Source organism: Antedon bifida, chromosome 7, assembly GCF_963402885.1.
Source record: "Antedon bifida chromosome 7, ecAntBifi1.1, whole genome shotgun sequence".
NCBI classification, from domain to species: Eukaryota; Metazoa; Echinodermata; class Crinoidea; order Comatulida; family Antedonidae; genus Antedon; species Antedon bifida.
The window spans coordinates 23,588,468-23,611,820 of record NC_136232.1 but is presented as its reverse complement, the minus strand read 5'-3'; the positions used below and the strand labels follow the sequence as shown (position 1 = coordinate 23,611,820).

General features: G+C 29.2%; 2 protein-coding genes and 1 long non-coding RNA gene across 3 annotated transcripts in view; 2 read left to right on the top strand and 1 right to left on the bottom strand.

Annotated features, from left to right (window-relative positions):
• Positions 1-6,869, top strand: part of LOC144849016 (scavenger receptor cysteine-rich domain-containing protein DMBT1-like) — a 113,640-nt gene extending 106,771 nt beyond the window's left edge. Inside the window, exon 19 of the mRNA XM_078705969.1 lies at positions 6,794-6,869. Within this exon, the coding sequence (XP_078562095.1) occupies positions 6,794-6,869 (76 nt within the window). The remainder of the gene's footprint in view (positions 1-6,793) is intronic.
• A 2,363-nt stretch (positions 6,870-9,232) lies between these two features.
• LOC144848835 (uncharacterized) lies at positions 9,233-9,470 on the bottom strand. The gene is made up of 2 exons (XR_013613939.1): positions 9,441-9,470; positions 9,233-9,378 (listed from the first exon to the last, which is right to left on the bottom strand). It is a non-coding gene; the product is annotated as an uncharacterized LOC144848835 (long non-coding RNA).
• A 6,326-nt stretch (positions 9,471-15,796) lies between these two features.
• On the top strand, positions 15,797-22,674 carry LOC144849014 (G-protein coupled receptor GRL101-like). The gene is made up of 8 exons (XM_078705967.1): positions 15,797-15,804; positions 16,275-16,352; positions 16,804-16,875; positions 17,320-17,391; positions 18,492-18,563; positions 20,172-20,243; positions 21,251-21,322; positions 21,640-22,674. Exons 1-8 carry the CDS (start codon positions 15,797-15,799, stop codon positions 22,661-22,663), a joined length of 1,470 nt encoding a protein of 489 aa, XP_078562093.1. The 3' UTR covers positions 22,664-22,674.
• Positions 22,675-23,353: the final 679 nt, after the last annotated feature.

The window sequence follows — 23,353 nt, the reverse complement described above, 5'->3', positions numbered from 1 at the left end:
TAATTAGTATTTGTTTATGTAGTGAGTTTGTTTTATGAGAATAAAAATCCTCAAAATATAAATATGTATTATATATTTTGACATTATTAAAATATTGATACTACACTACTGTATAATGTACATGAATGTAGACATTTCAACATTTGAGGTGACAAAAAAACTAAAATAATTTTAAAACAGCTTGGATATTGTGATTTACTTATACTGTGCATTCTTGTTACTTTTAAGGGGTTTGCGCAATAACCAAATAAGTACATTACCAGCCAATGCATTTGCTGGTTTGACAGCATTGGAAACACTGTAAGTGTATTGCTTATGTTTGCTAACTTTTATCAATTTGGTTTTAATTTAGAAATTAAATTATAAATTATATTACATTGTTGGTTAAACAATGACAATGGATTAAAATTATTATATAATTTCACAATTTGTGATTTTGTAAAAAATATCTTTAAAATCACTAGTTTTTAGTTCATCTACCATGAATGAACTTTATTTTTGTGTAATACATAACAATAAAAAATTAATCTTAAATGTAAGATTTCACAATATAAATATCATTATAATGATTGTTATACTAAATAATTAGTATTTGTTTATGTAGTGATTTTGTTTTATGAGAATAAAAATTATTAAAATATAAATATATTTTATATTTTGACATTAAAATGTTGATACAATACAGTGAATGTATTGTAGGATCAATTGTAATAATAGACTAATAATATGTACCTTATGATTATTTACAGTAAAAACCAATTTAAAAACCAACAATTTTTTAATTTATCCACCATGATTGAACTACTTATTTTTGTAAGACATAACAATTGATATTGTGATTTACTTATACTGTGCATTCTTTTTACTTTTAAGGGATTTGAGCAAGAACCAAATAAGTACATTACAAGCCAATACATTTGCTGATTTGACAGCATTGGAAAGACTGTAAGTGTATTGCTTATGTTTGCTTACTTTTAACAATTTGGTTTTAATTTAAAAATTAAATTACAAATTATTTTGAATTGTTGATTAAGCAATTATAATGGATTAATATTATTACATAATTTCACAATTTGTGATTGTATAAAAAAATATCTTTATAAATCACTAGTTTTTAGTTCATCCACCATGAATGAACTTTATTTTTGTGTACATAATAATTCTGAATTAATCTGAAATGTAAAATTTCACAATATAAATATCATTATAAAGATGGTTAGGCCTATGCTAAATAATTAGTATTTGTTTATGTAGTGATTTGTTTTATGAGAATAAAAATTATTAAAATATAAATATATACTAGATTTGAACTCGTCACTACGGACGAGTTAGGTTATCCGCAGAGCAAACGCCACGTGCACGTCATACGTTAGAATATTGCGCAGAGCAAAACGCTTATGCCATTGAAAAAATGTTAGTGCGCTCTCTATTTTGTGTCGCGTCTAAGTATAAACAGTTTACACTATATATTGTATACGTACTACATACAGTGAAGAATAGGTGAAAATAAGTGACCAAAGTTATTGACGCTTTTGGACATGATGACGTCACAACAAATTTAAAAATGGTAAATCATGCGAAAGATAATTGATTGACCTAGACAATATAAAAACATGGGGAAAATGAAATACGGATAAGTGGAGATGCGCTCTATTAAATGCTATGAGCTATGACGAAAGAGACAAAAATCCTATATTTTATATTCGAGTGGCCATACGATGACGTCACAATATTCGGTTAGCCATATCGATGCATGATTCGATATCTACAACTCATCTACTTTCAGAATATGTAATAAACAATAAAATTCACCTTGTAGTTTAGAATCTATGACTGTTTAAAAAAGGGCATAATTTTGACGAATTTTTGAACTTTTTCATCAAAAACGTGCGCAAATTATCCAATTCCACGTGCTCGTATGACGTGATTTTAAGGCGAAATTGTTAAAAAATTGGTAAAATTACTAGAAAAGGCTGGAAAAACATAAATCACGCGAAAAAATTATAATTTTGCGCTACATGCGCACGCGCGCGTAAATTAATTGCGCGTGCATGGGAATTTTTGAAATGCTCAAAATGACATGAAACGCGTAGAAAGTTGATTAGAAGTTGATTTTTCGCATCTTGAAATTTTAAACGCGCGTGCGCGCGTAAATTTCTGCCAAACATGCCATTTTTAATCCATAGAAAGTTTGCCCTTGATATGACTTAAATGTTCACCAAGTGTCATTACAAAATGACTTTTGGTTTTTAGTCTATGTTAAATACGCGAAATTCATAAAATCGCGCGTAACTTACGCTGCGCGACTCTAAAGTAAAAAAACGAACTGTCCTGCACTTCTACAGATAGAGGTCAATTTTCTGACAAAGTTATACAATGTAATGTTAAGAAGAATTTGAGATACACGTGACACAAAATTCTGGGAAAGAAAGAAGAATATAGAAAAAAAAAAAAAAAGATCCTGACAATAACAAGGGGTTATCCGCCAAGTGCGGATAACCAATTATATATTTTGACATTATTAAAATATTGATACAATAGAATGCATCCATTGTAGGATCAATTGTAATAATGGACTAATAATATGTACCTTATGATTTCATGATTATTTACAGTAAAACCAATTTTAAAATCAACATTTTTAAAATGTATCCAGCATGATTGAACTATTTATTTTTGTAAGATCTAACAATTGAAACTGAATCTGAATTACATATAGATAATACATTTATTATATGGTTGCTATCAAACAATTTGAATTTGTTGACATTTTGTTTTCATATAATATGTTAATCAAATAAATTTACAACATTTTTATTTTAACATAGTATATTTTGACATAACTAAAGTACATACAATAGAGTACATGCAGTATAACTACTGTATAGTGTACAGGGATGTAGACATTTCAACATTTGAGGTGACAGAAAAACTAAAATAATTTTGAAACAGCTTGGATATTGTGATTTACTTATACTGTGCATTCCTTTTACTTTTAAGGGATTTGGAAAATAACCGAATAAGTACATTAGAAGCCAATACATTTGCTGGTTTGACAGCATTGAGAACACTGTAAGTGTATTGCTTATGTTTGCTTACTTTTAACAATTTGGTTTTAATTTTAAAAATTAAATTACAAATTATTTTGAATTGTTGATTAAGCAATTATAATGGATTAATATTATTACATAATTGCACAATTTGTGATCATATAAAAAATATCTTTATAAATCATTAGTTTTTAGTTCATCCAACATGAATGAACTTTATTTTTGTGTACATAATAATTAAAAATTAATCTTAAATGTAAAATTTCACAATATAAATATCATTATAATGATTGTTATGCTAAATAATTAGTATTTGTTATGTAGTGATTTTGTTTTATGAGAATAAAAATTATTAAAATATAAATATAGATATTATATTTTTACATCATTAAAATATTGATACAATACAATGCATGTATTGTAGGTTCAATTGTAATAATGGACTAATAATATGTACCTTATGATTTCATGATTATTCACAGTAAAACAAATTTAAAAAGCATCAATTTTGTAATTTATCCACCATGATTGAATTATTTATTTTTGTAAGATCTAACAGTTGAAACTGAATCTGTATTACATATAGATAATACATTTATTATATGGTTGCTATCAAACAATTTGAAGTTGTTGTAGACATTTCGTTTTAAGAAAATAAGTTATTAAAATATACATTTTTATTATAACATAGTATTTTTTGACATCACTAAAGTACATACAATAGAGTACATGCAGTATAACTACTGTATAATGTACAAGAATGTAGACATTTCAACATTTGAGGTGACAGAAAAACTAAAATAATTTAAAAACAGCTTAGATATTGTGATTTACTTATACTGTGCATTCTTTTTACTTTTAAGGGATTTGAGCTGGAACCAAATAAGTACATTACAAGCCAATACATTTGCTGATTTGACAGCATTGAAAACACTGTAAGTGTATTGCTTATGTTTGCTTACTTTTAACAATTTGGTTTTAATTTAGAAATTATAAATTATTTTAAATTGTTGGTTAAACAATGACAATGGATTAAAATTATTATATAATTTCACAATTTGTGATTTTGTAAAAAATATCTTTAAAATCACTAGTTTTTAGTTCATCTACCATGAATGAACTTTATTTTTGTGTAATACATAATAATAAAAAATTAATCTTAAATGTAAGATTTCACAATATAAATATCATTATAATGATTGTTATACTAAATAATTAGTATTTGTTTATGTAGTGATTTTGTTTTATGAGAATAAAAATTATTAAAATATAAATATATTTTATATTTTGACATTAAAATGTTGATACAATACAGTGAATGTATTGTAGGATCAATTGTAATAATAGACTAATAATATGTACCTTATGATTATTTACAGTAAAAATAAAAACCAATTTAAAAACCAACAATTTTTTAATTTATCCACCATGATTGAACTACTTATTTTTGTAAGACATAACAATTGAAAGTGAATCTGTATTAACATATTAGATAATAAATTTATTAAATGGTTGCTAACAAACAATTACATTTGGTGAAGACATTTTATTTTAAGAAAATAAGTTTTATATTTACCACATTTGTATATAAAATGACAAAATGTTTCTAAGTAGGACAAATCAATATTTCTTTATGTAGTAATTTTGTCTTGAGAATAAAAATTATTAGAAAATTAATACATAATAATTCAAAATTTATCTGAAATTGTAAAATTTTACAATATAAATATCATTATAATGATTGTTATACTAAATAATTAGTATTTGTTTATGTAGTGAGTTTGTTTTATGAGAATAAAAATCCTCAAAATATAAATATGTATTATATATTTTGACATTATTAAAATATTGATACTACACTACTGTATAATGTACATGAATGTAGACATTTCAACATTTGAGGTGACAAAAAAACTAAAATAATTTTAAAACAGCTTGGATATTGTGATTTACTTATACTGTGCATTCTTGTTACTTTTAAGGGGTTTGCGCAATAACCAAATAAGTACATTACCAGCCAATGCATTTGCTGGTTTGACAGCATTGGAAACACTGTAAGTGTATTGCTTATGTTTGCTAACTTTTATCAATTTGGTTTTAATTTAGAAATTAAATTATAAATTATATTACATTGTTGGTTAAACAATGACAATGGATTAAAATTATTATATAATTTCACAATTTGTGATTTTGTAAAAAATATCTTTAAAATCACTAGTTTTTAGTTCATCTACCATGAATGAACTTTATTTTTGTGTAATACATAACAATAAAAAATTAATCTTAAATGTAAGATTTCACAATATAAATATCATTATAATGATTGTTATACTAAATAATTAGTATTTGTTTATGTAGTGATTTTGTTTTATGAGAATAAAAATTATTAAAATATAAATATATTTTATATTTTGACATTAAAATGTTGATACAATACAGTGAATGTATTGTAGGATCAATTGTAATAATAGACTAATAATATGTACCTTATGATTATTTACAGTAAAAACCAATTTAAAAACCAACAATTTTTTAATTTATCCACCATGATTGAACTACTTATTTTTGTAAGACATAACAATTGATATTGTGATTTACTTTATACTGTGCATTCTTTTTACTTTTAAGGGATTTGATCAAGAACCAAATAAGTACATTACAAGCCAATACATTTGCTGATTTGACAGCATTGACATGGCTGTAAGTGTATTGCTTATGTTTGCTTACTTTTAACAATTTGGTTTTAATTTAGAAATTATAAATTATTTTAAATTGTTGGTTAAACAATGACAATGGATTAAAATTATTATATAATTTCACAATTTGTGATTTTGTAAAAAATATCTTTAAAATCACTAGTTTTTAGTTCATCTACCATGAATGAACTTTATTTTTGTTAATACATAATAATAAAAAATTAATCTTAAATGTAAGATTTCACAATATAAATATCATTATGATTGTTATACTAAATAATTAGTATTTGTTTATGTAGTGATTTTGTTTTATGAGAATAAAAATTATTAAAATATAAATATATTTTATATTTTGACATTAAAATGTTGATACAATATAGTGAATGTATTGTAGGATCAATTGTAATAATAGACTAATAATATGTACCTTATGATTATTTACAGTAAAAATAAAAACCAATTTAAAAACCAACAATTTTTTAATTTATCCACCATGATTGAACTACTTATTTTTGTAAGACATAACAATTGAAAGTGAATCTGTATTAACATATTAGATAATAAATTTATTAAATGGTTGCTAACAAACAATTACATTTGGTGAAGACATTTTATTTTAAGAAAATAAGTTTTATATTTACCACATTTGTATATAAAATGACAAAATGTTTCTAAGTAGGACAAATCAATATTTCTTTATGTAGTAATTTTGTCTTGAGAATAAAAATTATTAGAAAATTAATACATAATAATTCAAAAGTTATCTGAAATTGTAAAATTTTACAATATAAATATCATTATAATGATTGTTATACTAAATAATTAGTATTTGTTTATGTAGTGAGTTTGTTTTATGAGAATAAAAATCCTCAAAATATAAATATGTATTATATATTTTGACATTATTAAAATATTGATACTACACTACTGTATAATGTACATGAATGTAGACATTTCAACATTTGAGGTGACAAAAAAACTAAAATAATTTTAAAACAGCTTGGATATTGTGATTTACTTATACTGTGCATTCTTTTTACTTTTAAGGTCTTTGTACGATAACCAAATAAGTACATTACAAGCCAATGCATTTGCTGGTTTGACAGCATTGAAATACCTGTAAGTGTATTGCTTATGTTTGCTAACTTTTATCAATTTGGTTTTAATGTAGAAATTAAATTATAAATTATTTTAAATTGTTGGTTAAACAATGATAATGGATTAATATTATTATTTAATTTCACAATTTGTGATCTTATAAAAAAACTTTAAAAATCAATAGTTTTTTTCTCATCTACCATGAATGAACTTTATTTTTTATAATATATAATATTTGAAATATAGTAGTACCATACTGTATTACCATATTAGGAAAAAAATCAACCTTCTTGAATATTGTTATTTTATTATACTGTTCATTATTTTTCCTTTGTACGAGTTTGGATAGTAACCAAATCAGTACATTGCCAGCCAGCGCATTTAATGGTTTCATTAGGCGCAGGAGCCCCGGATAGCGTTACGAAGTCGTTAACTCTGTCAGCCCATGGTCAGCCCAACTAATGTGTTTTTCCCAAGGACAATTTATCAATAACTAAACTTTGTCACCACCCATAAGTGTGCTGTTCATTTCCTTTTGACCAATGAACACCAATGTAACTGGACCTGAGTTTCTTGCTATTCGACCTTGGGTACAAATTATACAATTAATTAATGTTAAGGCCACTGACTACTCTTTTTTGTATAGAAACACTTGACTGAATAATAAGAAAACCCTACAATAATTTCTACTACTACTTGATATGGTGTTATACAAGAACTATATTAAAAGAATTGAATGTATGTAGAATGAAAAAAAAAAGTTAAACGTTATATGTAAAACATCACTTAGATGATATCTATCAGATATATCATTTTCTAAACATTGTTTCATTAGTTATATCACGGAAAAATAAGTTAGTTATACATAAGTAAATTATTTCTCCATGAAAGTTTCTCCATTGTTATATTCACATCACATATATTTATATTTGGTTTTACACACGTAATATTTCATTAAGAATTTCATTTTCTGACAATGTGATTGAAAAAAATAGCCAATTATATTGGCGGCCCTAAACGATGATGTTTACTGTTGGGCCTACAGAAATCATACAAATTCTCAGTTGATATGACACAAAATTTACAGAATTCAGCACTAACAACATACAATATTCTTCAGTTCAGGTCACAAGTTTCAGGGCGACAATGCAAACATCCCGCCAAAATTTAATATATCTCTGTACTGCCAAGTAACACACGGGAAAAGAACAAATAAAAAACAAAAACCATTCACAACAGACCTATTTCTGTTTTAAACAAGATTGAAATAAAATAATTCTTTTTAAACACTGTACTGCATACTGTACTTGGAAACACGTACTTGATTTGTGATATCCTCCGTTAAAAATACAGTAGAACTTTTTTCTGAAAGTGTCCCCTTAACAGGGGTTCTACTACTGCCCCTGGAACACTTCCTAAAAAAACTTTCCTCTTCATAGAGGTTTCGCAGAAAAAAACCAATACCAATACTGATCTGGACTCGGAAATTTAAAATGTAGCAGGCAACGTTTCACCAATGAAAACTTTCAAGACAGACAAAGTATCATGATTATTATGATATCCATTTTTATTTAATAACGATAAATGGATATAATTATTTCGTCTTTTTTGTTATTTTGTGATGGAAAAAATATTGAGTGAACATTGGCACTGAGCTTAAATGTTCCCCGTCCCCTTAATATCCCCTTTATAGGAGTGTCCCTTCAGTAAGGATTGGCTGTTTCGCCCCTTAATAATAAATTATGGTGTCCATCTTATGTCCTCTTAATTTTAATGTACTACACCCGATAATAGAATACACATCTAGCTCGTGTGCACTTTAAATAACCTAGTACATCTTTCGAGACGAGTAGGGGGTTACCCCGGTGTATTAGTACATCACAGCCACTGATCATCAACTGGGCCCTCTGGGAGACCAGTCTTTGACTGAAGAGGTTATCCAGTATAAATATATATTTCAATTCAATTCAATTCAATAGAATAACTGTACAGTAGGCTCCCATTTGATGCAATGTGTTACCCAATGTGCTCAATTTGATTGTGCTACCCAATCCATGCTATCCATTTTAAATAATGTGCTATCCATTTGAAAGAATGTGCTACCCGATAATCCGTATAGATTAGAATAATGTACAGTACAATTATATCCATTTGATTGTGCTACCTAATGTTCTATCCATTTGAAAGAATGTTCTATCCATTTGAAATAATGTGCTATCAATTTGAAAGAATGTTCTATCCATTTGAAATAATGTGCTATCCATTTGAAAGAATGTGCTACCCGATAATCCGTATAGAATAATGTACAGTACAATTATATCCATTTGATTGTGCTACCTAATGTGCTATCCATTTGAAATAATGTGCTATCCATTTGAAATAATGTGATATCCATTTGAAATAATGTGCTACCCGATAATCCTTATAGAATAATGTACAGTACTATATCCATTTGATTGTGCTACCTAATGTGCTATCCATTTGAAATAATGTGCTATCCATTTGAAAGAATGTGCTATCCATTTGAAAATGTGCTACCCGATAATCCTTATAGAATAATGTACAGTACTACAGTATATCCATTTGATTGTGCTACCCAATGTGCTATCCATTTGAAAGAATGTGCTATCCATTTGGAAAGAATGTGCTATCCATTTGAAAGAATGTGCTATCCATTTGAAATAATGTGCTACCCGATAATCCGTATAGAATGTACAGATACAGTTATATCCATTTGATTGTGCTATCTATTGTGCTATCCGTTTTAACTAATGTGCTGTCTGTTTGAAATAATTCAGGTTTTTTATTTTGAATATGTTTTGATCCATTTTAAACGTGCTAAACAAGTTACATATTTGTTGATATAAGTTCTGAAAAGAACTGTTGAGTCTCCAAAGCTATTCCATCATGCCGTATTCGGGGAATCGCCCACAAGTGTTTTCAGCAGGGTATGTTCCGTATAGGGTTCTGTATGCTATTTTTTAATAATGTACAAAAAATATAATGAATAATTTAATCATATTAATTATCGGTATGTACGGAGAAAGCTCGAGCGGAAGTCGAGGGTTACTTTTGCCAACAAGACGAAGCGCGAAACAAATAAAAACGCAGCGCGAAACATCTGAAATGATATACAATTTCTTAAAACATAAAAACACAGAATATATTATATTAATATAACTTTTTAATATTTCCAAAGGCTCGGACATGGAAGAAGGGCCTTAAAAACTGAATTGCTATATGTTAGACCACATTTCCATAATTTTTCAAAACTCATCGAACCCTCTGCTAGTAGGCCTAATAATATAGGAGGGTATCGCCAAATCATTAGAAAAAAAAAACATGGCATGAAGATGTAATTAATCAAACAACGGTCAAAGAATACCAACAATTTTAATTTAGGTTTCGATTCGTAATTACTACGGTGGTGGACTAGAGCCTAGTTTGAAACTATAGTGACCATTTATTTTAGAAAGAAAGATAGAAAAATTTGTTTCCATCTCCATGTTAATACCAAGGCACTTTTCAATTAAAAATTCTGGCCTAGTATTCTTGCAAGGTCGTCACAGCTCCAGTTACAAAGGTCGTCACAGCTCCAGTTACAAACAGTGATACAAAGTGTCAATCATTTGACCAGTGAACAGCCCACTGGTAGGATAGTCCTTGAAACCGTCCGTAAAACACATTAATCACTCACATCAGTCATGCCGCTAATGGTTGAAAACCTCACTTTTTGGGGTTTTCAAACGTAACGCTATCCGGGGCTCCTGCACCTAATGGTCAGCTTTGACAGACCTGTGAGTTTTTTCATACTATTTGCTACGTTTACTAATTTATATTACTAGATGGTACGCGAGCGAAGCGAGTGACCATCTAGGTCGTGCCCACAGATGGTTCTCAAATACATAGTAATTTCAGCGTTAAAAAAACTGGCGACTTCAAATGTACATGCAGGAGAATAATACATGTCGTTTACAGGAACGAATAAATAGACACGGTGATTTATGTACTCAACTAAAATTAGCTTTAATCGTCAATAAATAATTATCTAACTCAACTTAATTAGTAGGCCTAATGGTCAATTGTTTCTTAGAGCCAATTCAAACTTAAGTTGTTTCCTAACCACCAAAGTTATTCTGAGTTTAGGGCATGTGATCCTTCGTACTGTAGGCCTGTCCTCTACTGGCTTTACAACGCTACTCATGCCAGTGAGGGGGAGGGTGGTGGTGTTGGTGGTGGTTTAACTGCAATAATAAAGTTGATAAAGCTATATAATTTTCTTTTCTTTGTACAAAGTTTCTTAATTTCTGTAGTAATCCATGGAAATGATTTAGTCTTATTTCTTTTCTTAATAGGCACAGATTCAGAAATAGCCTTGTTTATATTGTTCATTATACTATCCCAAATATTATTAATATTTTAAATATAAAACAATTTTCCCAATTAAAATTAATTAATATGCTTTTCATCTTTTCAAAATCTGCATTTTTTAGTGCATATACAGTTTTTGTTATAACTTTGTCACGTTGTTTTGATATCCTTAAACATATCTCAATTGCCTCATGATCACATGAGTCAAAATTGTTAATAATTTGACATTTATCAATTAAAAGTGGATTACTAACAAAAGCCAAGTCTAAAAAGTGCCCATCCCCATTTCGTGTTACATAAGAAGGCTGATCTATTATTTGCACTAGTCCAGTTGCCATTGTTCCTTCTACCAAGCTTCCTGCTTGGGCGGATAAACCATTGTTCACATTTAAACAATTCCAATCAACATGAATATTAAAGTCGCCTATGAGTAATACCTGTTTGTAATCAACAACTTTTGCTTGAACTTTATCTAGATTATCAATAAAGGAATTTAAATATTGAACATTTGAAGAAGGCGGCCTATAAAACACTCCTAAAAATTTTACCTATATTACTAGGACATTCTATCCAAATCAGTTCAAGTGTATCAACATTGAGATCTGTGCATAAAGATGGATTTAAACATGTTTTACAAGCAATTAAAACCCCCACTCCATGAGAATTTCTATCCTTTCTAAAAATGGTATAATCATTGTTTAAAAGCTGACTATCATATACTGTGCTATTGAGCCATGTCTCTGATATAGCAATGACGTCATGAGACGAAGAAGAAAATCTAGCATTGAAATCTAATAATTTGTTTTTCACACTTTTTATATTACAATAGAATAAACTTAACATTTTACTTGATTTTGTGTTACCTGAATTTACTATATTACTGCTATCATTACTAGAATCATTGTTTATATTAATTTCATTTAATGTTATGTCATTATCATCAGCACTCTTCATCTTAGCTACATTTATTACGGCTTCATCTACTTTGCCATTTTTTCAGTGTTCAACTTGGCAAAATTTCGCTTTATGTCCTACTTGTTTACAAACCCAACACACAACTGCTTTTCCATGTCTGCAAACTCGTCGTACATGCCCACTCTCGCCACAGAAATGACAATTTGCTACAGGCATGCTTTGATGATCTCTAGTGTGCGTGCTTCCAGTTCTTCTATTTTTCTTTGGTGATATTATTGACAGTACATTATTAATACTCTTAACCAAGGCTGATGTACCCCTCAAGTTAAGATGTAAACCATGACTTGTAAACTTTGATGAATCCACTCCATATCGCGTAGTGAAAGCTCGGCTGTGATCAATAACAATGTTACTGAAAGAATACTTGAGCATTTCATTTACGTCAAATACGCGTCTGTTTAATGAAAGATCATCAAGTCTCGGGCAAATCGCTGAGATGAAAACCTCGCCTGTTATCCTTGTCTTAAGCCTTGATATCATATCAGTGTAGTCGTTCTTTAGCCTATCCAAGTCAAAGTTGATATCGCAACAGTCATTTGTTCCAGCATGAATGACAACATTTTCTACATTGGTCAGATCAATCTCACATAATGTATAGTTAACTTGTTCCACATTTGCTCCCCTTAATGTTCTCACAGATGTTTCACATAGGCCATTTGTCTTAATATGCTTCAGCATAGAGTCACCTATTATTAGATTTCTTTGTTGTTTAGCTGGAATTTGTTTAGCTGGAATTTGTTTAGCTGGAATCTGTTTAGCTGGAATTTGTTTAGCTGGAAATTGTTTAGCTGGAATTTGTTCGGCTTTCTTTGTAGGCTTTGGTGATACATTATTATAAGTAATGTATATTAAAACGTATATTAAATCAATCAAAATAGTATTTTTTAAAGAAAATCGACCATGGTCCCAATTCTGGACCACTTTTTTAGTATACTATTCAGACCTGCTAGTGTTAAAAGATAAGACAGAATTTTTCAAAAGCCAACGAGCAGTCTTAAAGTAACAAATAAACTAAAATTGCATTTTCTCGAGAACTACTTGTCCAAAAAACTTCATTTTTGTACAAGAGGCAAGAGTTATAACTTGTGATTTGTAAATTTAAAACATAATTCGATTTACGTGCACGTTTTTTTGATGCGAGTAGTTTAAAAAACCTATTTCTTTTCAAATTCACTCGTTTGATTTTCGCGTTGCTGTTCTATTGTTAGTCAACTGAAGCTATTGTTAATTGAAAGGCTTGTTACATAACCATTACACCAAACTCGCATACACATGGTTGTAGTGAAATTAGCCTAATCACAAACAGCATTAAGACACACACAAATATATATATATTTCTTTTTTACCGGAGAAATCTTATGTAGGAGAATTTTACAGTAGGTGGAGGTATGCACTCTCGGAGTGTCTGTCTAGTTTTCTTTTTTAATTATAAATCTTAAAATAAAATTTAATGAGAAAAAAGATAGACGCTGTTAATTTTATTCATTTGTTCTTGAGAATGCTTCTACGATGGTTCCGAAACGTTGATCTTTTTTGTCATTAAAAATTTTATTTTAAAGTTATGTAGTAAACGTATCTTAATTTGTAATTATGAATTCCTTATTATATTATAGTTAAATATAAATTGAATTCTTGTACGTACCAGAATAAAATAATAAATTACATGCAATTTCTAACAGTATGCACATTTTAATGTAATGGTCCTATAGAGTAATTGTTTTAACTTCATTTAATAATTACTATTTGATTACATTTAAAACAAGCAAGCATTAGGAAACAGTTACCATTCGGAAAGTTATAGTTTGCTATTATGGAAACTCGGACTAGGAATGGGGCAAACCCCAAAATTATATCAAATGTAGAACTCAATAGATAATTTGCAATTAACTTACCTGGACTATTACTGTTCATTATTTATTATTTAATGCGGTTGGAAGGTAACCAAATACATACGTTGGAAGCCTATGCATTTGCCAGTTTGGAATCATTTGGAGTTTTTTTTCCAATACTCCCTAATTGTGGTTATTATAATTATTCCAGTTAATACTGAATGTCATGGACTGCCCTAACAAACATTGAGTAAACACCAGTGTCAGTCAATTGAATTCGAATGAACAACATTAATTATAATTGATTAATTGATTCAAAGATAGTTTTATATTTATAAATTGTATTTTACATTGTAGGACAACTATAACAAAGTATTTAATATGTAATTTTATTATTATGTGATTATAAGTTTAAACCAACAACTGGTTTTAAATGAATTCACCATGATTTTTTTACATTTTTCATATGATAATATAATAAATCAAAATAACATACAATTTAAGTGAGATTTACTACATTTAGTATTTGTTTATGTAGTGATTTTGTTTTGAGTTATCAAAATATAAATAATTTTTTTTAATATTAACAATTACTCTGTATTTTTTTTACTTTTAAGGATGTTGCACATCGGGCAAGTCTTGGGATACAGGTATTTTTTTCATAGTTACTCTTATGAATTTTCTTTGATTAATAATTCATTAGTTCAATATATTTATTGCTACATGCTACACAGTTTTAATCTTTGCCATTTAATTATTATCATTCCGTTCAGGGTTAAGTGACACTAGCCTACTATCAGTGCACTACAGGTTGCTGTTAAAAAATAGAAGAGATTTTGTAATGACTTGCAACATGCCTATAAAACAAGGCCAACAGCCATTAAGTCGCGTGCTACAATGCATAGTGATACCGGACCGACAGACAGACCGACAGACAGACCACGCAACTAAAAAGCCATAATTTTGACGAATTTTTGAACTTTTTCATCAAAAACGTGCGCAAATTATCCAATTCGACGTGCTCGTATGACGTAATTTTAAGTCGAAATTGTTTCAAAGTTGGTAAAATTATTACAAAAGGCTGCAAAAACATAAATCACGTGAAAAAAGTATGTATTTAACGCTATGTGCGCATGCGCGTACAAATTTGCGCGTGTATGGGAATTTTTGACATGCTCAAAATGACAAGAAACGCGTAGAAAGTTGATTAAAAATTAATTTTGCGCATTTTAAAATTTTAAATGCGCATGCGCGCGTAACTCTGTGTAAAACACACATTTTTTTTCAACAGAAAGCTAGCGCCTGATATAAATTAAACTTTTGCAAAGTTTCAATTTAAAATGTTATTTGGTTTTTGACCTATGTTAAATACGAGAAAATCGTTAAATCGCGCGTAAATCACGTTGCGCAACTCTAACGTCATTCACAATAGGAGGTGCACAATTTCACGTAAATGCCCACATGTTGACATCAAAACAGTTCAAAAAGTACAGAAAAGCGATAAAACGCATAGTGATACCGGACCGACAGACAGACCGACAGACATAGTGAACTATAGAGTCGCGTCCACGCGACTAAAAATTGCAAACAAACATAATTTACCCTTTAAAAGATCCATTCGGTTGGTAATACAAATAAAATATAATTATATTTTTATTTACTGTCACAACATACGGTTGAGATATAATAAACTGTTATATTTTATTTTGTAACATAATTTAGTTTAAACGGTGGGCTATGAGAACAAAATTTCTATTTTTATACCTTGATATTGAATATGAATGAGTAAATGAATGTGAACAAAACAAGGCTATCAAATTAAAGTTAATTGACAAACATATCTAATTTCTTGTCTTGCTGCTTAAACCTATTCTTTAAAAATCAAAACTTACCTAAACATTATTTACATATTTATTGAAATTGCTTCGTTTATTTCTACTTTTTTAATTAATTTTTTATGATTATTTTATTTTATGTGGTTTTCATAAAATGAAGCATCATTCAGTACCATTTCAGTACCTGTTTCATTTCACTGCAGCAGTGGAATCAGGATAAAAAAAAAGGGGGGTGGGGAAATGAACAAAACACAATGATATTGAATTAAATTTTGTGATAATTACCCAGTCGGAGAATTAGAATTCTTAGATCTAATCTTTAAATGGTAACTAATGGTTTTAAATTATAGTTCATAGTAGTACCGGTATATATCGTTTTGAATACTGCAATTTTTTCTTACTTACTTTCCGTTTCTTTAGTTCTGGCTGGTTGGAATCTAATCAAATACGTACACTAGAAGCCAATGCATTTAATGGGTTAACATCACTGCGACAACTGTGAGTATTTTTGGGTAGGAATTTCTACAAACTTTCTAGAATTTTCAAATAAAACTAAATTTTTGAAACTTTTTGTTCCAAATTAAAACCAACAGAAATACATGGCACAACATGGTATGATATAATAATAATTATGTAATACATATCGCAAAACATGAAATGTATTTAATGGTCTGCTACTTGGTTTACTACATTGTTTTACCTTGAAGGTGGTTGAGAGATTTCAAAATAAGTACATTGCCAGCAAATGCATTTTTGGGTTTGACATCATTGACATTGCTGTGAGTATTTTTTCATGCTATATACTTTATAATAATGATTGAATTACTTCATAAAAACGAGTTCATGTTTAAATTATGGTATATACAGTAAGTCAAAAGTAAATTTAATCACAAATATGGATGGATGGATATTTTAATTTCTTTTACTGTGTATTCTTTATTCTTTGTAGGAGGTTGGACGGTAACCAAATAAGGAAATTGCCAGAAAATGTATTTAATGGTTTGATAGCATTGACAGACCTGTGAGTATAATATCTTAACACATTTATCCCAAATCACTACATTGTACAATAAACAGATGCATGTAGTTTATCATTTTATAATGTGTAATTGAATTTTAATGAGAGATGATGAACCTGGAGCCACTGGTCAACTTGCTTGAAATATCACTTTTGTACTATAAAAGTGTTACAATTCTCTAGCATAAAGGAAAACATTTACAGGGTGGGCAAGTAAAGCTTAAGACTAATTAGCGCAGTGGTTTTGGTTGCCAACAAAGCTGTAAATGGCCGGAAGAATAACTTATAAAAACTTTAATCTGATAACAAAAATAAAACGGGTAAATGCAGTGTTTATATTAAATCAATAAATAATTTGCAACTAACTTAATTAACTGCTCAAGCCCAAACTAGCAAGACCATAATGTGCATTATTTATCATATACTGTGTATTTTTTATCATTTAAGGCGGTTGGATGGTAACCAAATACACACATTGGAAGCCTATGCATTTGCCGGTTTGGAATCATTGACAGAGCTGTGAGTATTTTTTCAATACTTTTACAAACTTCCTTATTTTTAAAAGAAACTTTATTTATTAGGTGATCATTTAGAATAAAATGATCACCTATTGTTATTGTACAACATCTTTATTGTTTTCCTTGTTGTTGTTTTTATTCTTCTTTCTGTACACTTTTTGTGTAACAATTATCTCAAAAAGTTGAATTGCAATGATCACAAAAATTACACAATGTCTTTCAAATACTTTAACTTAGACATAATAAGACTTTCAGCGTGATCACTCATCCGTGACGTCATTTATACGCCATTTTGTGAAATCACATTATCAATCATATCTCCATAATTCATTATCACATATTAATGAAATTCACTACACGTAAATTTCAGGTAAGGGTAAAAATATTAGCAAATAAAAACTCGTGCGTTTCAAGGTCATACGCATGAAATCGCGCGTTAAAATTTTAAAAAGCTCAAAATTAAGTTTTGATCAATTTAGAGCATGAATTAGGCCATTTGCGTGTTTCAAAAAATTACTGCGCAAAAATGCATTTTTGCGCACGCGATTCTTAGAAAGCGTAAAAAATAAAATTTGATGAATAAATCACATTCTACTCACAATCCTTAGTACATTTACCCATTTTGAGTCCATTCAGACTTAAAATGACGCTATACGAGCATGTTAAAAATGACAAAATGCGCACATTAATTTCACAAAAGTTCTGAAAATGGTGAAAAATAGGCCTTTTTTAAAATGAAAATAACTCTTCAGAATGCAAGATGACCCCCAATTTTTTTAACTTATTAAGGAAGCTATTGAGTTGTAGATATGAATTCATGTACACATTTGATGTACAAAATGTTGTGACGTCATCAAATGGCCACTTGAATTTAAAAATTAGGATTTTTTATCTTTTTGTGTAGATTATCACATTCAACAGAGCGTATCTCGGTTATTTGTGCTCGAATTTTTTTTTTATATTATTGTTTATATACATGATTATTTGATTCAAAGATCTCTTTTGTCACTACATTTTTTTTAATGAAAATTTACAATCATACAGTATCAAACAACTTGAATACATATGATTTTACTTAATATGAATCATTTTATTTTGAAGGCGTTTGAATGCTCACAAAATCAGTACATTGCCAGCTAATGCATTTAATGGTTTGACAGCATTGACAACACTGTAAGTGTTCTATCTAGTTCATAATACTTTTATAATTATCTTTTTTAATTACACATTTTAAAATAAAATTTAATGAGAAAAAAGATAGACGTTGTTAATTTTACTCATTTGTTCTTGAGAATGGTTCCATGATGGTTCCGAAACGTTGATCTTTTTCGTCATTAAATTTTATTTCAAAGTTATGTAGTAAACCTATCTTAATTTGTAATTATGAATTCCTTATTATATTATAGTTAAATGTAAATTTAATTCTTGTACCAGAATAAAATAATGTATTACATGCAATTTTCTAACAGTATGCAATTTTAAGGTAATGATTATATAGAGTAATTGTTTTCACTTCATTTAATAATTACTATTGATTACATTTAAACATCCCAACAATGGGTCTTGATGTCCCCTTAGGGAGGCCTTGCAGGGGGTCCAGTAATATCATTTTCAGTATTTCAAAATTATATTCACTGTCAAAAAGTATTTAGGTAACTGGTTACAGGATTATAAATACATGAAAAACCCCCTTATTGTCAAAAATTGTTTGTGCCTATGGGAGATGTGTGTGTGTTTGGATGTGCTGCCTAAATAGGAAAATCATTCAGGCCTCCAGTGTCTTAATGGGATGTGTCTGGGAGTTTCATACCATACTGTATTACCATATTAGGAAAAAAAATCAACCTTCTTGATTATTGTAATTGTATTATACTGTTCATTTTTTTCCTTTGTAGGGGGTTGGATGGTAACCAAATCAGTACATTGCCAGCCCTTGCATTTAATAATTTGTCAGCATTGACAGACCTGTGAATTTTTTCATTCCATTTGCTACGTTTACAAATTTATATTATTTCACTAAATTAAATCATACATGTAGAATTAACAATTACAGATTACCATAAAACCTTGAAAAGAAGTAAATTGCTGTTTCTTTTTTTAGGATTCTTAGGTGGGCTTCTTTTTGAGATATGCTCAATTTTGAGATGGGCTTCTTTTTGTGCTGCTTCTTTAGGAGCAGCACAAAACAAGCAAACATTAGGAAACAGTTACCATTCGGAAGGTTATAGTTTGCTAGGGCTGAAAAAATGGGTATTTGGAAACTTTGACTGGGAATGGGGGCAAACCCCAAAATGATATAAGATGTAGAACTCAATAGATAATTTGCAATTAACTTATCTGCTCAAGCCTAAGCTAGCAAGAATATTATACTGTGCATTATTTATCATTTAAGGCGGTTGGAAGGTAACCAAATACGCACATTGAAAGCCTATGCATTTTCTGGTTTGGAATCATTGACAGAATTGTGAGTATTTTTTCAATACTTCATTTTACAAACTTCCTAATTTCAAAAGAAACTTTTTGTATTGTTGTTTTAGAACTTTTCTAATTATTTCAGTTGATACTGTATGTCATGGACTGCCCTAACATTGCTGTAACACCGGTGCCAATCAATAGAATAGAGTAACAACATGAATTATATTATTGTTTATATACATGATTATTTGATTCAAAGATCTCTTTTGTCATTAATTTTTTTTTCAATGAAAATTTACAATCATACTGTATCAAACAACTTGAATACATATGATTTTACTTACTATGAATCATTTTATTTTGAAGGCGTTTGAATGGTCACAAAATCAGTACATTGCCAGCTAATGCATTTAATGGTTTGACAGCATTAACAACACTGTAAGTGTTTTCTCTTGTTCATATACTTTTATATTTTAAATTACAGTAAAAACCATATTAATGGGACACCTTCAAAACCCAACAACGTTTTTATTGTTTTTGTAATGGGAAAAAACATTGTCCCCTTAGGGGTTGGCCATTGTGTTATAACATATATTGCCCCTCGTTTGCGGAAAGTGTCTCCTAAATAGAGCTGTCCTACTGTAAATCTTACTCATTATAGTATATTAATTGGTTAAGCTAATTATATAATTAAGGGTCCGTTGATTTATCTTTTAACAGGAACTTAGATAACAACGCTATAACTACCATAGATCCTGAGGCATTTTCTTTTGTTGTTTCATCACTTTCGATTTTGTAAGTTAACACTGTGCAATTTGTATTTTTTTTACTTCTCGCGTGTCCATAACCTAAATTGGTATGATTTATATCAGGATCAATAGAGAGAACATCCACCTTTGATTGCCTCAATTAAATCATCCTTATCACTTTGGCCTATTTTTAATAAACAGTAATTATGTTTATGCACATGTGATTTACCACTAAAATATATTAACTTACTCTTCAATTTCAGAAATCATAGATCCAAATACTTGATAATTGCTCGACTCTATTACAGGGTTATATATTGCAGAAATTGATTTATTTTTTCAAAATTGAAGAAATTTAGTGTTAGTTACTTTATACTATCTACTAACAAGTAAAACCACCTTTAAAAATACCAAGCTACAATAACTAAACACTCGAATCTAAACATATTATTAGTTCTGTACATTATTATATTATAATTAATTTATATTATTATAAGAAATGTTATGTATACAACATAAATATATTAAGTTAGTAATGAATGAAAGAAGAGAAAGTGTGAAACATACACAGCTCTAGACAAAAAAAGTTGATACACAGAAAACCACCTCAGAAATAATTAATTTTGGCAACTCTTGTAATTCTTCTTGTACATTCTTAACAATGTTTAATTTAGTGTTTAAATTTGCTATTTTTAGAAAGTTAAGAGGCAACAAGTTAAAGGTTTACAGAGATAGAACTTTTCAGCAATTTACAGGCTTAAAAGAATTGTAAGTATTGATAGATCTACATACACAACTTCAACGTATTATTCATAAAAAGAGAAATATTTTGCCACATATGGCATTTCATATGTATACTATTTGAGCTTAAACACCAAGTGGTGGGCTAACGTAAACAAGACAATAAATACAGACTTAGGGCAAACTTAAAAATATTGCAAAAGATATGCAGATAACAAACAGTTCAAAATTTTGAAATGTTGGTCTTGAACTATTTAAAACATCCCAAAATTTAATGAAATTCCTTTAAGATACAACAAATAATAACTTAGCACTTATTATGTTGCTATATTTGATTCTTTTAGGTACTCGGAATACTCTAGTCTCTGTTGCCTTGTTGGCGCCATCGATGTCTGCGAGCCTTCAGATGCATTTGCATCGTGTGAAGACTTGCTAAAAAATGAACTTCTCCGTGTATTGATGATGATTATCGGGCTATCTTCGGTCATTGGGAATGTTGTTGTTATCGTTTCACGAAAGTTTAAAAAAGATAATGATATTAACAATGTTAACAAAGTCCAAACCACACTAATTACCAACCTTGCCGTGTCTGACCTGCTGATGTCAGTCTACCTGATCATCATTGCCAGTGTGGATATACATTACAGAGGAAGATACGGAAAGGTTTCCAGAGTTTGGAGAAATAGTGTCCTTTGCAGTTTTGCAGGGGCTATTTCTACACTCTCTGGGCAATGCTCAGTGTTTACACTGATGCTGCTGAGTGTCGATCGAGCTATTAACATTGTTAATCCATTTAGTACGAAACGCCTCAACCGTACAAAATGTCGAATCATTATCAGCTTCGGATGGCTATTCTGGATTGTGCTGAGTTTTCTTCCAGTAATAGCCAATGAATTAAACTTATCGTATTTTGGTGACAATTATTATGGAAAGGAAAGTGTGTGCCTTGCACTACCTTTAACCAGAAGTCGGTGGCCAGGTTGGGAGTATGCTGTTGCTATTTTTGTTGCCTTTAATGGCGTCGGCTTTTTTGTAATTGTACTTAGTTATCTGACAATTTTCTTGTCAGTGAAAAGATCGGGGGCCACTGTCAATAGAAGACAGAGGAGGAAAGAGCAGTTAAAAATGGCGAGAAAACTAGGCTTAATAGTTTTCACTGATTTCTGTTGCTGGGCCCCGATTATAGTAATGGCAATTGGTTCCGAGATGGGTTGGATGACAATTCCTGATGACATATATGTTTGGGCAGCGACATTTATCATCCCCATCAACTCCTCAGTCAATCCGTATCTTTACACAATTGCTTATATGTTTAAGTGCAAAGTGCGTCAACCGGCACCTGTACAGATTCCACTTAATACATTGTAATTTGACTATTTATTGCATTCAATCTTTGATCAGAGAGTTGCAATTAAGAACTCTCTGCTTTGATCTTGTTTTAATCACATTTTTATCACTGTACCTGTAAACTTTTTACTAATATCATTTAAAAGCATTTTCTTGTACAATTCATATTTTTGTTTGTACTAAAATGATTTAAGAATTTGTTTATGTCAAGATTGTAGAATATTTAATAAATTCATAAATGTAGTTTGCTAATTTTAATTTTCAAGATTTCAGTATATTTATATGCCCATTTAAATTATTCATCAATGTATTTTGGTATTGTTGTTTTATAATTGTCAAGATTTTAGTATATATAATTTATTCAATTTATTTTAAGTTTTGTCACGATTTTAAAGAAATTCATCTATTCCTAATTAGTAATTTCATTATTGATATGTGGATGTTTCATAGATTCAAACTACTTTATTCATTAATAGTTGTAAATTATTGTTAATTGGTAACTAGTTTGGTGAATAACGCGAGTTCTATCTAAACCATCTATGGTAATTTGGTTTTTATAAATATATTTTGTCTGAAAAACTTTCAGTATCTTCTAAATACTTGATAAGTCAATCTAGTCAAGTTTTAGTTTAAAATTAAATAATATTTGTTGAATCTAAGTATTTCATTTTTGTTTTGGAATTTATAAATGTGACAGCTAATTCGTAAACT